The sequence below is a fragment of the Melopsittacus undulatus genome, chromosome 4 (assembly GCF_012275295.1).
Source record: "Melopsittacus undulatus isolate bMelUnd1 chromosome 4, bMelUnd1.mat.Z, whole genome shotgun sequence".
Lineage (NCBI taxonomy): Eukaryota > Metazoa > Chordata > Aves > Psittaciformes > Psittaculidae > Melopsittacus > Melopsittacus undulatus.
The window spans coordinates 48,254,318-48,268,988 of record NC_047530.1 but is presented as its reverse complement, the minus strand read 5'-3'; the positions used below and the strand labels follow the sequence as shown (position 1 = coordinate 48,268,988).

General features: G+C 43.9%; 1 protein-coding gene across 5 annotated transcripts in view; it reads right to left on the bottom strand.

Annotated features, from left to right (window-relative positions):
• SMOC1 (SPARC related modular calcium binding 1) overlaps positions 1 to 14,671 on the bottom strand; it is a 132,468-nt gene that overhangs the window by 13,245 nt on the left and 104,552 nt on the right. For all 5 annotated transcript variants that reach the window (XM_031049057.2, XM_031049058.2, XM_031049060.2 and 2 more), the window contains exons 8-10: positions 12,894 to 13,086; positions 11,918 to 12,000; positions 8,262 to 8,367 (exon numbers count right to left, since the gene is read on the bottom strand). In XM_031049057.2, the coding sequence (XP_030904917.1) occupies positions 8,262 to 8,367; positions 11,918 to 12,000; positions 12,894 to 13,086 (382 nt within the window). The remainder of the gene's footprint in view (positions 1 to 8,261; positions 8,368 to 11,917; positions 12,001 to 12,893; positions 13,087 to 14,671) is intronic.

Below are 14,671 nucleotides of genomic sequence, written 5' to 3'. Positions count from 1 at the left end.
TTTGTTTCAGAATCTGGTAGGATAGATATTTAAATGGTCACTGAAAAGTTCTTTGTTCAGAACTAGAAGGGAGAAAATTCTTGTTGACATCCCACTGTGACTAGTTTTGCCTCTAAAATGTAGCTATGGAGCCTGAAAAATAAAAGCCCCACGTTACCACCATGGTAATCTAAATCACTAGTGAAGGGGAGTGTGCAATATGAAAAAGCAAGCAAGCAAGCAAGCACTGGAGCTTAGGTGGAGAACGGAGATCCCCGTTAACCTTCTCATACAGCTTTTACAAATGAGGATGCAATTTAGAAAGGTAGCCCCTACCCAGAGATATTTGGGTCTTCACAACAAGTAAACACACACAGTAGGGAGAGGCAAATAAACTACACAACATTTTCACCAAGATTTTACTTGAAGATATCTCCACCATTTAATTCTTAGAGGAGAAGCAGCCTGGCATTTAATCACAGCATCTAGTCAATACACAGTGGGATAAACACTGTGAGGGAGGAAGAACAGGTTAGGAATAAGTCTGGCTTAGTTTTGGAAGCCAAAATACAAGGCAAGCCCCTGGAGCCACCTGTGGACAAGCAGAAATTGCAGAACTCTCCTCAGAAAGCTAAGGGAGTGCCTGGAACCTTCCGATCCTTGAAACTGTATGCAAAGACCACGATGACAGGAGAGAATAAAAACACATCCTGTGGCTTGTTTTTATGACATTTATGAACACAGCCATTGGCTTCTCTCCCTTTTGGAAATGAGCTCGCTATCACTCAAAGACTAGCATGCTTCCAACAGCCACAGGGAAGTTCTGTATTGCAAGGAACAATATTCTGCTTTTGCTGAGACAGAGGAATAAAACCTGAGCTTTTGCATGCAAGATTCACCTCATCCACACCTTGGTCTGTCCTTTGTTTCCTGAAGGCAGACAGGAACTGGAGAGGCAGAAATGGAGAATATAGCAGAGCATCTTATAATCAACAGCAGACAGACAACACACAGGAATACAAGCTTCTTAATACCTCCTGAAGAGACACTCAGAAGCAGGACTTAGAAGTGCCTCTTTTTCACGTACACACCAAAGAGGAGCTCTTATGAGATACCAAGAGAGGCAGTATAGCTCTCTTCAGCACTTCCATAAAGAAAATCAGGGTAATCCACAGGTTAATACAAATACATTGACTCATGAGGTGATTATCCATCAATCTTTGCCATTACAAACATGCTGAGAGCTCATGCTGAAAACTGCAACATCCTCATGGAGCTAAAGGGAATTAGTTTAACTGCTGTGATTGTAGGAGGAAGGAAGATGCAGCCATTTCTGTGTTTTTACCACTTCCTTTGGCTGGCTTAGCAGGACTGCAGTTCCTGAGTTGGTTGCCTGCCTTTTCTGATGATCATCCAGAATCTCAGCACAGGAAAGATACACATCATCTCAGTGCAGCCATGTCCCCTGGCTTGTGAAATTACATGATACAATAAAGAAGGCTGAAGTTACAACACCGTACCTAACTATCTTGACTTTGATGGCTGCCCACGCAATATGCTTTTGCATTGTACATGAAACATGAACTGATGCAATGTCGCAGTAACACTAGCTAGGGTGCTAAGCCACCAACTTTGATGATGTGCCATGACAACAACCATACCTGCTAGCTCAGCTGAAATAAACCCAGGGGCTCTAATTGTCCTGCAAGCACAGACTTTGCAGGAGTATTCCCAAGGGAATTTCCCTCTATTACCTCTCCACTGCTGTTGCAAGAGAAATAAATCAGCTCTCACATGCAACTCCTTTGTTGGGCTGCCTCTCTACTCATTCAGACCATAAAGAAATCAGAAAAACCAAGAAAGAACAAAACTGTACATTCTTAACTCCCAGCAAAACATCATCTCTTTCTCAAACACCAGTTACACAAAAATCCACTGAATTCCAGCCTCTCACTCCAGTGCTGTAGCAGCTTTGTAAGACCAAGTAAAGACAAACATTACCAAAATGCATTAGTCTTCTTGTGTTGAAGACATTATAGCTGTACTTACTTTTCTTCCTGATAGTTCCTCTTTAGCACTCTATGGCAAATCAATCAATCCTAAAGAATGAGTGCTGGGGAATTGAAGAGCTCTGTGCAAGTTGATTTTCCAAATCTAACCTGCTATTGCTGTATTACCAGCAAACTTAGCTCTATTTATGCAGCACAAGCCCCACAGTCCAAAAATGAGGAGAAGCATGGGCTGTCATTAACAGCTTAAGACAGGGAAGCTAATCTCTCAGCTTTCTCAAATTTGCTGGCATCAAGTATATAGTCTTGTCTAAGTAGGCTTTTGCTCCTCCTCCTGTATAATATGCTATCAGCTACCTCATAGCAGGAGAATACTTACTTCTTAGGTGGCTTGCTTGGAACTTTGTGGGTTAAAATACTGTTATTTCTAACATTACTATTTTCTAGTAGAAAAGTTTTCTGTACTTCCACAGAACACTCTCATATCATCTGGTGTAACTTAGGTACAGGCAGAAAGCGAAGAGGCTATGAAAAAACACGGACATGCACTTTTGTAGCTGCACTGAATTCCAGAGCAGAGAGAGAAGAATATGCCAAAATACCAAACAGACAGCTTGAATATGCACTTTGCATGCAGTCTATAATGCTTTCCAGCCCCTGAAGGCCCTTTCAAGAAAGGAGGAGTCAGCCTGGTGGGAAGGAGCATAGAAGAAGGGGAGGGATATAGGGTAAAGTATACAAGAGCAGCAAATGTCAGGCATCACTCACATATAGAACCATATACAGTGTGCAATCATATTATCCTTCATTGAATTGTGCTGTCAAAGTGTAATATGTCCCATCAAATTTTACTAAGCAAACTGAAGTCCATTCCTACCAAAGCTGATCCTTTGCTCTGAACACTTGCAGCCCCACTGCATTTGACTGCACAGGATGCATGGGCCTAGCGTACTGTTGCACTGACAGAAAATCCTAATACAGAACACTGCTTTGACAGAAGGCAAGGTTGCAATCTCTGAAGTACCCAGCTGATGATCAGCTGTTTGAAGATCTTTAGAAAACCTATTATTTTGTAATACAGACTTTATGTAGCAGCAATAGCAGTGGAGACAGGAGGAAAGACCAGTCTAACATCACCTAACCGGACTGCTGAGACGATAAACCAGAGGGAGCTATTCCAGGATGGAAGAATGCTGATGCACAAGAAACTGCAAGAAGTAACAGAGTAGAAAAAAAAATGTAAAGCCCAGCTTCCACTGCTGACACACAAGGTATGTTTGTGGTCAGGATGTATACAGGAGTTAAGTAAGTTTCTACAGCTTGAAGATGTTTTGCAAGGATGTATACCTTTTTTGGTGCTGTTGCTGAATGAAGAATGGATGAGAGCAAAGCTAAAGAAATGACAGGACTGACCCTATCAGTCAATGCCCATGATGGCATTGATGATGTCCACCAGGGTGCCTGCACGGAGTGGTGGAAAATGATGAGTTTAACAAAATAAGGTAAAATTTAGAATTGTTCTTGGTCTGCTTCCACTTCTTATGCTCCCTTCCTTGTTCTTTGTGATTGTCTGTTCTAAAGTTGAAGGCTGTAATGGTGGAGCATGGCTTGAATCAAAGAGGATTACTCTAATAGAACTGCAAAAGGATCCTGTATTTGTTTTATTATCCTTCCTTTCCTGTAGCCAAGGAATCAAGAAGCCAACAAAAATTGAGCTCTCTTCAGACTAAACAAAAGAGTACTACACAGTCCAAATTCATCATGGAGAATGCATAATTCCTCTATGGTTAAAACTTAAGTTATCTTCCTATTACAGTTCCAGTTTCTTCCTCTCCTCTGGCTAAGTTGTGTCTGAAACATTATTCTGAATGCAACTTCTCTGAAGATTGTGGGATAAATCATTTAGGAGGTTTAAAAATCACCTCCCTTCACTCCTCCATTGACTGTTCAAAGATCCTCCTCTTACATGAACTCTCCCCTATCTTTAATTAGGCTAGAATTTCCATAGGAGCACAAAGAACAGTTGATACCCAACTTCAACTGAAATGCAATAGGAGTTGGGCATTAATTTCCCTGCACTGTTTGAAAGTGTCAATCTTTATTAAAATACAGCTCAGGTTCAGAACACCCTGGAGATGTGCTGAGCTGTGCTTGCCTGCTTCAAACTTCTCAACTAGAGCATGAAAGGGAACCTCGGGGGCAATGTTCTGAAGTGCTTTTCAGGGCTATTACATTGGGAATAATTGGCAACTTAAAATGAAGGGATGCAGCTGCTGTGTTACATGATAAGGGTGGCTGTTTTAAGCTCCCCTTTTAACCCTAAATTCCATAAGGCAGTAATATATTTGCTGATAACGTAGCAGGCCATAGTACACACATTTTGGCAACAAATTCATTTTGAATTGGCAAGGGCAGAAGAGACTTCCTCAGATTAGGGAAACCCAGGCTGGGATCCCCTTTGGTCTTTGGTAGTTTAGGCTCCATAGGAATATGCCTGAATTAGAAAATAGACTAAAATGTACCAAAGCAAAGTCTAAATTTTAAAAAGTGCTGCTCTTATTATATAGGATTTATATATGTGAGTGATTTCAGCTGTGTGTTTTTTCAAAAAGGATACAAAACACTGCTTAATAAACCAATTTCCTACAAGCGCTCCCTTAATTACTTTGAAAACATACAGTAACATGATGTGCCTTGGAGTTATTACATAAACTTAAGAATGAATTTTACCAGAGATTTTCTATTTCAAAAGTCTAAATGAAGTCTACTTGCCTATTTTGCTGTAATATAAACCAGGGCCACGAGGAAGGGAAGTTCTCATCTCATTTACATTATTGTAAAGCAAGAGTAACTCAATTAAAGTCAATAGCTTTGAACTTGCTTAAACGAGACAAGACCTATAAGGGATTACAAGGTTGCTTTAAGCATGCCCAATAAAAAAAATGTCTTATCAGGTTTTACTTACATGGCCTCCAGCAATCCAAGTTGTACAACCACACTTTGCTGCTACTAACTTGTTTTTGTGTGTGCCAAGTATAAAGTGTGCAATTTAGCACAGCTCTGTGTAGTATTTTAAATGCAGATCTCTCTTATTTCTCCCCATGCTCCTCCCAAAAAGTTAATATGGATGTTAATTGCAAAGCCATAGACAGCTTTTCAGCATAAATAAGTAAAGTCTTGAAGACACTGAGCAAATGCAAGAAGTTTTCCCTCATATATCCAGATTCAGACTGAAGGCAGCAAGGGTAATCTAATCTGATTTCCTGTATATCATGCACTCAGAATGTAAATCAAATTACTCTTTGGACCAAAACTCAGGTTTGACCAAAGCAAGTCCTTCTGAAAGGCATCAAGCTTAAGATGAAAGCCTTAGAGAGAGGGAATCTGTCACCTCCCTCATGACTTTATTCTGACCTTAGAATTGCCCTCACTTTAAAGAAATTCTGATCACAAGTTTGTTTATATTCAGCTAATCACGTTCTTCCCTGCTAGACTAAAGAGACTGCAGAGCTTTTGCCCCTGTAGAGATACTCAGATTATAGAAAAATCATCTTTCAACCTTTTCTTCCCTTTCTTTTAATACTCTAAGGAAGGCTGAGTTAGGCTTTTTCAGTCCTTCACACTTCTGGCTCTTCTCTGTATGTGGTCCTGTGTTTTAATGTTGACTAAAGACATATTTTATGCCAATATCTTCTCTCTGCTGCCACAGAGAAACAGAAATACTCTCTCCCTTACCCTAAAAGTCTTACTTGCTGCTTTTCTGATTGTGCAATATACACAGAACAACATGTGGGGCCAATTGACATTGAGGGATGGCTTGCCATTTGCCAGGCCTGCCCCTGCAACAGGCATAAGCTTTGCTGGTGATATATTAAAAATTTACCTTGGATCATTGGATGCATTTGTTCAAGCTCTAAAAAAAGCCCAAGAGGATGAAATGCTGAACACTGTAAAGGAACAGAAAAAAGGATGCTACAGAGGGAAGCAGTGTGTCTTTAAATACTGCCATTATTCTGGCAAAGATGGAGAAGAGCCTGCAATAGGTGAAGCTTGCCTCACAAGTAAGACTGAAATTAAGACATTAAAACTGACATGACTGACATTAAGGAAAATCAGATAGCCAGATTCCTAGTTTTATGTTTCAACATGACCTTCTCAGCAAACCTGGGCCAAGGAGATACAGGATAAGCACTGTCATAAATGCAGTATTTTGTTAGTTGTTAAGGCTGGAAGTTAGTTAGCCCTATGACTGACCCTACAGCTAAAATATCCCTTTGTCTTGGAAAAGAGCTTTCATTTCCAGTGCCAAAGTCAAGTTAGGTCACCCAGACAATTTCAGATATTCCTGAAGAGAGGACTCATGACGTTCCTCCCTTCGGGAAACCTGGAAAGTGGCACCCACAGGACAGAGACAGCCTCCTAACTCTGCAAACTCATATGAAATGAAAGCCGTACTGATTTAATTTCTGTCATTACCAAAAATTCCCTGAAATGCCTTTTTTTTTCCTTTTAAATAAATGGTCCATGATGACACGAAGGGATGGAAAAGTTTGATGCAGATTCTTTGGGGTGTGCGTTTAGCCTAGCTGATGCACAGAAAGGTTTATGTCAGAGCAGTTTCCTGAATTTCATCGTGGCTGTGGCAGGCGGAATATTTGGGTGGCAGCAGTGTTTCGCCTTACTAAGAACAGCCTGCTAAAAGACTTCTTTTTCCCCTTGCAACTGGGCTGCTGATACTGGAGCTGAAAATAAACCAACATGATGACTGTGTGAAGAGCTGGGCAGTGAAAAATTCCACCAGAAAGGCCTCCATTGAAAGCTGAGAAATACACAAAACTTGGGGAACATTAGGAAGCAAGCCTGCTGGTTTATAGAAGTGCTGTGGGGGCATACATCTCTGGTCTCTACAATATTGGATTATGCTAAGCTTTATTTTAAGAGTGATGATTACATTGGCTGGGTTTCAGTCCCAGTGCCAAGGATGCCAAATAAATATCAAATACTCTCCAGGGCTTCCTGCCACCCATACCCACTGTATTTGAACCATGCAAATTAGACAGAATTGACATTGGAATGCTTATGGCTGGGAGAGAACGACGCATTTCCCATCCTTGGGGTATTTTTCATCCTGTTTATATGAATACAGACATGCTAGGCGTATACTGCTAATTCGATGGGTTACAGAATATTCAGCGTGCCAGCATCCAGCCACTGACTTGATTTGTAAGGTCCAAATACGAAGTTAAAACCGTATGGGTTTACAAGCAATGCATACTGAAACGAAGGGGCACAGAAGTGCCACCCATGAAGTTTTTGTCTTGAATAGCAATAGATGGTACTGCTTCCTTCAGCAGTCTGAAAGAGGAAAGGAGGGGGTCAACGTTATTCTCAATATGTTGGAGCAATACCCATAGAAGTAACACATGCACAGAAGCACTTCCTTCATCTCTACACCTTTTGAACATGAGCACACCAGTCATTGTGGCATCCCTGCGTGCTAAAATAGCACTGACTCCTCTTATAAGTGGGGGAATCCAGAACCATAGAAGGCATGCCTAGCTGAGGCAACATAGCTCTTCTTTTAAATCCAGCATGGTCTGTTCCCAATGGACTGTCCTGCTGCAGCGTTACAGCCGCTGCACTAAGGGGATTTGCTGTTATCAAGCAGAAGGGGGAGACAAGACCTCAACTTTTCCCCAGTTCCCCAGCAACGCAGACTTCTGCCCACCTCTCGCAATGGGCCTGACTTGTTGGCTCCTACCAACATCCAGAGGGATGGACAGGCAGCTGGTCAGAGGGGAGGGACATGAAAAACAGCTCCTCCCCTCATCGGCTGGCTGGCTCCTGCCCCACAGCAAAACCACAGCACTGGTACTGCCAAGAATTTGGTCCGCATTCTTCACTCCCTGCGGTAGCCACTAGGCCACACGGTCTCCTTCAATCCATTTGCATTTTATTAGGTCTTTTCATGCACCAGGGGACAAAAGAACAAGCCACTTCCTCCCACTGAGCTCTCATTTCACACTTCAAATGGGCTACAGTAACCTTTATGGTGGAGCAGCTGCCAGGGATGGGGGGCAGGAGGAGGCAGACAGGGCTAAGATCATAGGACAGAGCAGTGTCTGAAGATGCATCCTCAGCTCCTCTCCTAGTAACCCAGAGGAACCTGAACCAGAGCAGAGCAACACCCTTCCCTCCTGCCCCCACCTCAGGGGCACCCAGGGTCCTGCAGCCACCTTGGTGCCATTCAGAGTGAGTGCTTTCTGGACTCACCTCCCACCCCCAGTAGGTGCTGCCGAGTTAATAGCCTGTACCATGTCCGTAGTCAGAGCATCAAGTAAGCTGGTAATAAATTCAACTTTCTTCCCTTCTGGGCAGCCTGCAGAAAGAAAAGAGGATGTTTAATGCAAGAATAGACAGGGCTGGTCTCTTACCCCAGTTCAGCCAGAGCTGCCTCTGTAACATGGCAGTCAACATTACAGTCCCTAAGGAAAGGCAGAAGAATCCCTCAGTGGGTTTCCCTGTGTGGCAATTTGTTCTGCAGCTTTTGTCCAGGTACACAAAGGATCACCACCAATATCCGTTAGGAAGACCATGTAGTTAGCTTTATGGCCTCTCCCAGTTCTCTACCAGCATAACCACAGGGACGTGTTGGAAGCACTTGGCAAATGGGAGCTCCCATGGTGACACCTGCAGAGAAGTTTACAAAACAACTCATTACCTCCTGGGTCATCTTTCTCTGCAAACATGACTGTTCTGAGGTCCTAACTGACAGCTTAATGCTTCCCAAAGCACAGGTCAAAGCAAGGACTGCTGCTTGCACTCTTCTCTCCAGGCACAGGCACATTGCCTGCCAGCAGCTACCACAATAATTCAGTTCTTAGCATGATCACACTGCATGGGAAATACGTCAGTCTAAATCAACACGTGGTAATCGCCCCCAGTCACTGCTGGCTTAAGCAGGACAAAGTGAGCTGAAAGCAAGCTTGGTAACCATTTCCATTACTTACTACTGAGGCTGTCTAATCCCCATCATCATAACCACAGACTGACAGAGCTTCCTACCCTGAACAGTGCCAGCCTGTTATGACACAGCTGAGATGAAATTCTCCATCTCCTCACCTTTATGAGGCAATCTATGCTGTTTCTTTGCCTCTTAAAGGAGCAAAAGCATGCTTCACTTACTACCACATTAATACTGTAGCAATTGCTCTAGCCTACCAAGGAACGACCATACTTAACTTCAACCCACCACCTCCAAAACTGTTTTCCAAAACCCATTACCTCCCATCCTATTGTCTTCTCTTGATGTGACAGATTGGCCATCACCACATCCCTCACCTCTTCTCTTTCCCCAAACCACCATGCACTACATTAGTCAGCTGATTAAGACAGCAGAGGTCTGGAAACAGCCTTCCCCAGCAACATATAGCAGCGTCAACACTTCTGCTTTTCGTGGGCAAGCAGAGTAGCACGTGTACCCCAAACAGAACACCAGAAACTTACTGTAATCCCTTTACAGCTGAAAGCAGCTTGCAAATTGATCTGACAAAACTCCCTTCTTTGCAGCATTACAGGCTCTGTTCTTCGCAATAGCTAACCAACAGTCTCTCGCCTGTCTCCATATTATGCGCATTACACACACGCACACCCCTCAGCACTCGCTTGGCACATGGTCCAGAAAATGTCAGCATTGTAATGGGTAAGCTGCTATGGCAGCCAGAGTAGACCACTCACTTAAAGGAGCTTTTTGTTGCAGTAATGAGAAGGTTGAAAAACCATTTGCTAAAAGTCATCTCCCTGGGGCCTCAGCATCTCACCGTCTGCAGGAATTAGCAGCTTGCCATTTGCTATGTGCAAGCAACACTTTCTTGTTTCTTTCTTTCTTTCTTCTGGCCACAGCCATGACACAGTTGTGAGGAGGGTATGTGTAGGTACGCGAGGATCTGGACTTATGGGTCCCCCACCTTGGCTCTGCAGGGTCTCTTCGCACAGGCCAAGCAGCACTGAGTCTGAAGAATGGGCAGACCTCTAGAAGCAGAATAAGGCATGGGCTCCCCTTACAGAACTGAGTGCAAATGTTATGAGCCTCAAATTAAGGCAGGGTTGTTTGTTTTTTTTTCTTAACATTTAGTTCTGCTAAGGAGTGGAAGCAAATAATAAAAAGAAACATTTTCTCTCACTCCCTGCAGTTCTATCTCACCAGGGAATTTCTGCATACAAGAGCATCTAATCGAACAAACCAAGTCTGCATCAAACGATCATGCAGCACAGGACCTCTCAGGCAGACAAACCAGGATCAGATCCTCCATCTCCTAATCTCTCCACAGACAAGGGAATTTTCAGCGACAGGAACCATCATGCCAGCCAATGCAGCCAAGTGCAGAGCTGAAAGTTTACTCAGACACAGAAAAGTGGCTTGAGCTGGGAGAGGAATGTTCCTGGAGTCTGATGCTGGGACCAAACCACTAGGCTACAGAGCACCATGTGTCCTCTTCTGCAACAAGCAGTTCCTGTCCCCTGTCAAGCTGCATTGCAGAAGGGGAGGGAGAAGGGAAATTAGACCATTCTGTCTTCCTGACATCAGAAGGAGTCTCGAAGAAAAAGCCCAAGAGCAAAGGATTTTCACAATGGAATTCTAGAGAGGCAGGGGGAAGTGCAGGAAGAGGCAGTAAAGCAAGGGGAGAAGGGATGTTGAAGAAAGAAAGGTTATTCTATTTTAGCATGATTTCCTAAGGAAATCAGGCTTAATGCAATCATTTAGCTGGTTTTCCTCCCCAACCCCCCAGAGTAATACTTGAACTACCTGGCCAGTTTCATTTGAATGTGAGAGGGAGACAGATAGGAAATCTCTACATGCCTGGTGAAAATGAGAAGCTGAACAGAAAAGAGCTCTGCTGAGGGCAGAGTTGCTAAGCAGAAAGCTACAGGGCCTGAGGTCAGGAGCCGGCAGGAGAAGAACTAGGAGACACGAGGCAAATCTGGAACAAATCTCATTTCCTTTGCTAACTTGTTCAGGGACAACTCACTTTATTCTAGCCCTAGAAAGGACCGGGAGAAAATGAAGTGGATCCAGATCTACCAGCTCTTCTGCAGAGTTCTTGGTCTCTATCATTCCTTAACAGTGGAGAGGGTCCCGCTGTAGCTTCTGCTTCCAAGCAGTCAGCACCCAGGAGGGCGATGGCTGACCTGCCAGTGAGGGCACTCACTCTGCTCCTTAGAAGGGCAACAGGAAGTCAAAAACAGAGCATAGGCAGGTAGGATAACATTTTTAAGAGCTGCACAGACACCTATACCCAGAACCTTTCCTAGCAGTAACAGGGTAGGCAAATAGTAAATTATAGGTTGTCACTCTGTTAAGAGAGAAAAGCGTAATATAAAACAAGCAGTAATAGGAGATAAAGCAGGTCCCAGGCAGAAAATGAGGGATAAAGTTCAGCTAAGTGAAGAGTCAGTTAAGGGACCTTAGTGCACCAGGAAGGGTCCTGCAGTGTCAGGGAGCCAGTCGGTCCACTGACTATTGCCAGCTGCGTCCTCTTTCATTGCTTAGGGAGCATCAACCTGCTGAAAAGCCCTGCTAAATGAAAAGGAACCTGTCCCCACCAGGCTTTGAAGAAGTTGTTTCAATGCTGAGCCCATTCTTCCCCAGGAGACCTCCAGGCATCCAGGTTTCTTTCCTGAAAATTCTGATCCCAGGTATGTTTTCAAAGGGCAGAGAGGCAATGAACTGGCCCCAAGGACACTCCCAGACTTTTTCCCAGTTCACTGCTGAAACTGGAGATGATCCAAAATAACACAGAATAAAACCCATGGTAAAATATGCATGGTGAGGGAAATGCCCTAGCTCCTCAACAACATTCTTGGCCTCTTAAGAGTCCCAAGGTGAGACAAGAGAAGAAGGCAGAGACAGGTTCTTGTTTCTCTCTGACCTGGAAGTTCTCTGTCCTTGAATGGATCATCAATCTCTGTGCTCTTCGATCTGGCATCACTTTCACACACTGGGGTCTCATAGCTGGAAAAGAACAGCAGATGATAAAATATGTGATACAGCTTTAGTGTCATCAGATGGTTGTTAAGGGGTTGTGTCTCACCTGCTTAGTGAAAGGGAAACTAATAAACCTGCAGAAGAAATATTCCCAAGCATCTGTCTGCTTATGGACAGTCAGCCACAGAAGTGGAGAGAGAAGGAAGAGCATACTCTGAAGTTCAGTACCAGTTACCAACCCAAACCCACAAACAGGACACAAGACCCTGTGGGCACTGACTGAACTTTTTCCAAGGCTGTCAGTGCTCTGCAGAATCACTGCATTTAGCAGAGTTTAGGTCCCAGCTCCTACTGGCCTGTTTTCCTAACTTGCCAGACACTGGAAACATAGTCTGCTTCCAAAACCAAGTGAGAAAAGATTCCCCAGGTAGTTTCAAGATACAGAGTAACTTAAAGAAAAATCTATCACTGGCTTAAAATCTATCAATGCACAACCAAGCAGCCTTTTAAATCTCTGCTGGTCAGGATCCAAGTGGCTGCAGATGGAAGGATACAGCAGAGGACAATGCAACAAAGCCACTTAACTTTTCATTGCTCATGCCCCTGATCTGCGCTAGAGAAAAGCCCTGGTTCCTGCTACCACCCAAAACCTGCAAGCCAGACAAAAAAAAAAATCTGCTTTGCATGAATATTTAACACAGAGGAAAGTAAGGGCAGCAGTTACTATTCACCAGCTCATACAGAGAGGGAGCTGCACAGGAACATTCAATAGGGAATGTAGCATACGGTACTGCTAGCTCTAAGGAAGGTAGCAGAGAGCTGACTATTCTAAAAGTAGGAACTTATCTGATACAGCAACAGTATTGTTTTTTACCCCATCTTCTCCAGGCCCAGCATCTCACCAGGTCTACAGCTCTTACCGAGTGGAAGTACCAGGCAGGGGACGTCCCGTGTCCACCAGGACACACCAGCAGTACCCAGTTGATTGGTGGCATTGCACTGGTTTGTAGAGCCCTCCAGGTGCACACTCAGGGATGACGATACCCTCGCGGGGGTTCTGCCTGGCCTCCTCCAGGGCACTCTGCCTTTCCTGGTCACAGGAGTGAACTTTCTCTAGAAGATGAGAGGGAGATTGGAGAAGGTGAAGAAAAAGAGTCAAATCAGGATCACCTTCCTCAGTTCAGCAAGACATGGGTATCCTTCACACCAGGAGAGCTTTGTGTCTGTTTCCTTCTCAGCAAACATCAGTATGCCTACATCCCTAGGGACTCATGGACTTCTGGGTTAAGAACTTCCTCCTACATTTAGCTGTGACACAAGATTATTGGATTACAGACACTAACTGCCAAGTGCCCAACAAGCCAGGAACAGCAGGAAAAATTGTTCCTGTTCATGTGGGTTTTGAAGCGGGCCTATCAGATAATCAGAATTCACTATTACTGCAGCCATGGGGTAAGCATGGTAAGCATTTCCCAGATTATATTTTCACATACTTGAGAGATCCTAAATTGTGACTTGTATTTTCCAGTTAATTGAAGGAGACAAACACCCTTTGCTGCCCTACTGTCTCTTTTCCAGACTGCAATGTACTCTTCCCTCTCCATACCAACTCTCCAAGATGATTCGAAGAGGTGCAGAAGGTTAAGCTTTAACACTGCCTTATCCGGTGCAGAGAGCACCTGCAAACACCTAATCAAGGAACAGAACGGGATATCCCATTCTACCTGCACTGCCATCACCTCTCCAGCACACTCCCCCTTTATCCTCACCTGAAAAACAGAGGGCACGCAACAATGCTTCCTACCAAGGGGTAGGTAGGGCACTGACCCTTAATAGTTTATGGCAAAGAAATGGTTATTTCCAAAGACATCGTAAACCAGAGAGCAGGGCACACAGATGGCATGCAACAAAGAACAGAAAGAAGCCCATGAGTGGCTTCTTCAGCCAGCCTGGCACCTTCAGCCCTAATGCTACCTCTTCAACCACCACCTGCAGAGATGTGACTGATGCATGGAGAGGTGCCAGGCTGCTGCCTCTTACATAGGCCTCATACATAGACCTTAAAGGGGGAATCAATGCACAAAATACCTGCAGGACATAAAGACCTACTTGATTCAACAGCCAGTTGTTCTCAATCACAAGTCTTCAAACATTTCAACCCTTTGAGAGTAGTAAAATTATTTCAACTTTGGAAACCACTGAATGTATCACAGAAAGCAAAAAAGCATGCACGTAGGACAGAAAGCAGTTAAGGCAGCTGATCACACGATTTAAAACATGTCTAAGGTAAAAAAATGACAATATAGCTCCTGGCTTTTATCCTTAGGAGAGTGACACAAAACAGAAGCAGCTCTCTCTTTCCCTAGCTTTCCCTCACAGTTTACTGTCTTTTTTCTTTTCTTTTTATAAATAAGCCACAACATCTGAAATTCTTTGCCACAGCCAAGAATCCCCTCAAGCTTTCAGTATATAAAATGCTTCAACACTGACAGGCAATGGCACCATGGGTTCATCCCAAACCTGTACGTGTTTGCACAGTCAGCCAGCAGATATGGCATGACTTTAGCACTCTACCCCCAGGACTTGCTCATCACACAGCTCTCACACACTCACTGCTTCAATGCATTTCTCCTGCCTGTCTGTACCTCATCAGTTGTGTCTTTTATTTTGGTGAAAAATCCTGGTGCAGACAGCAACT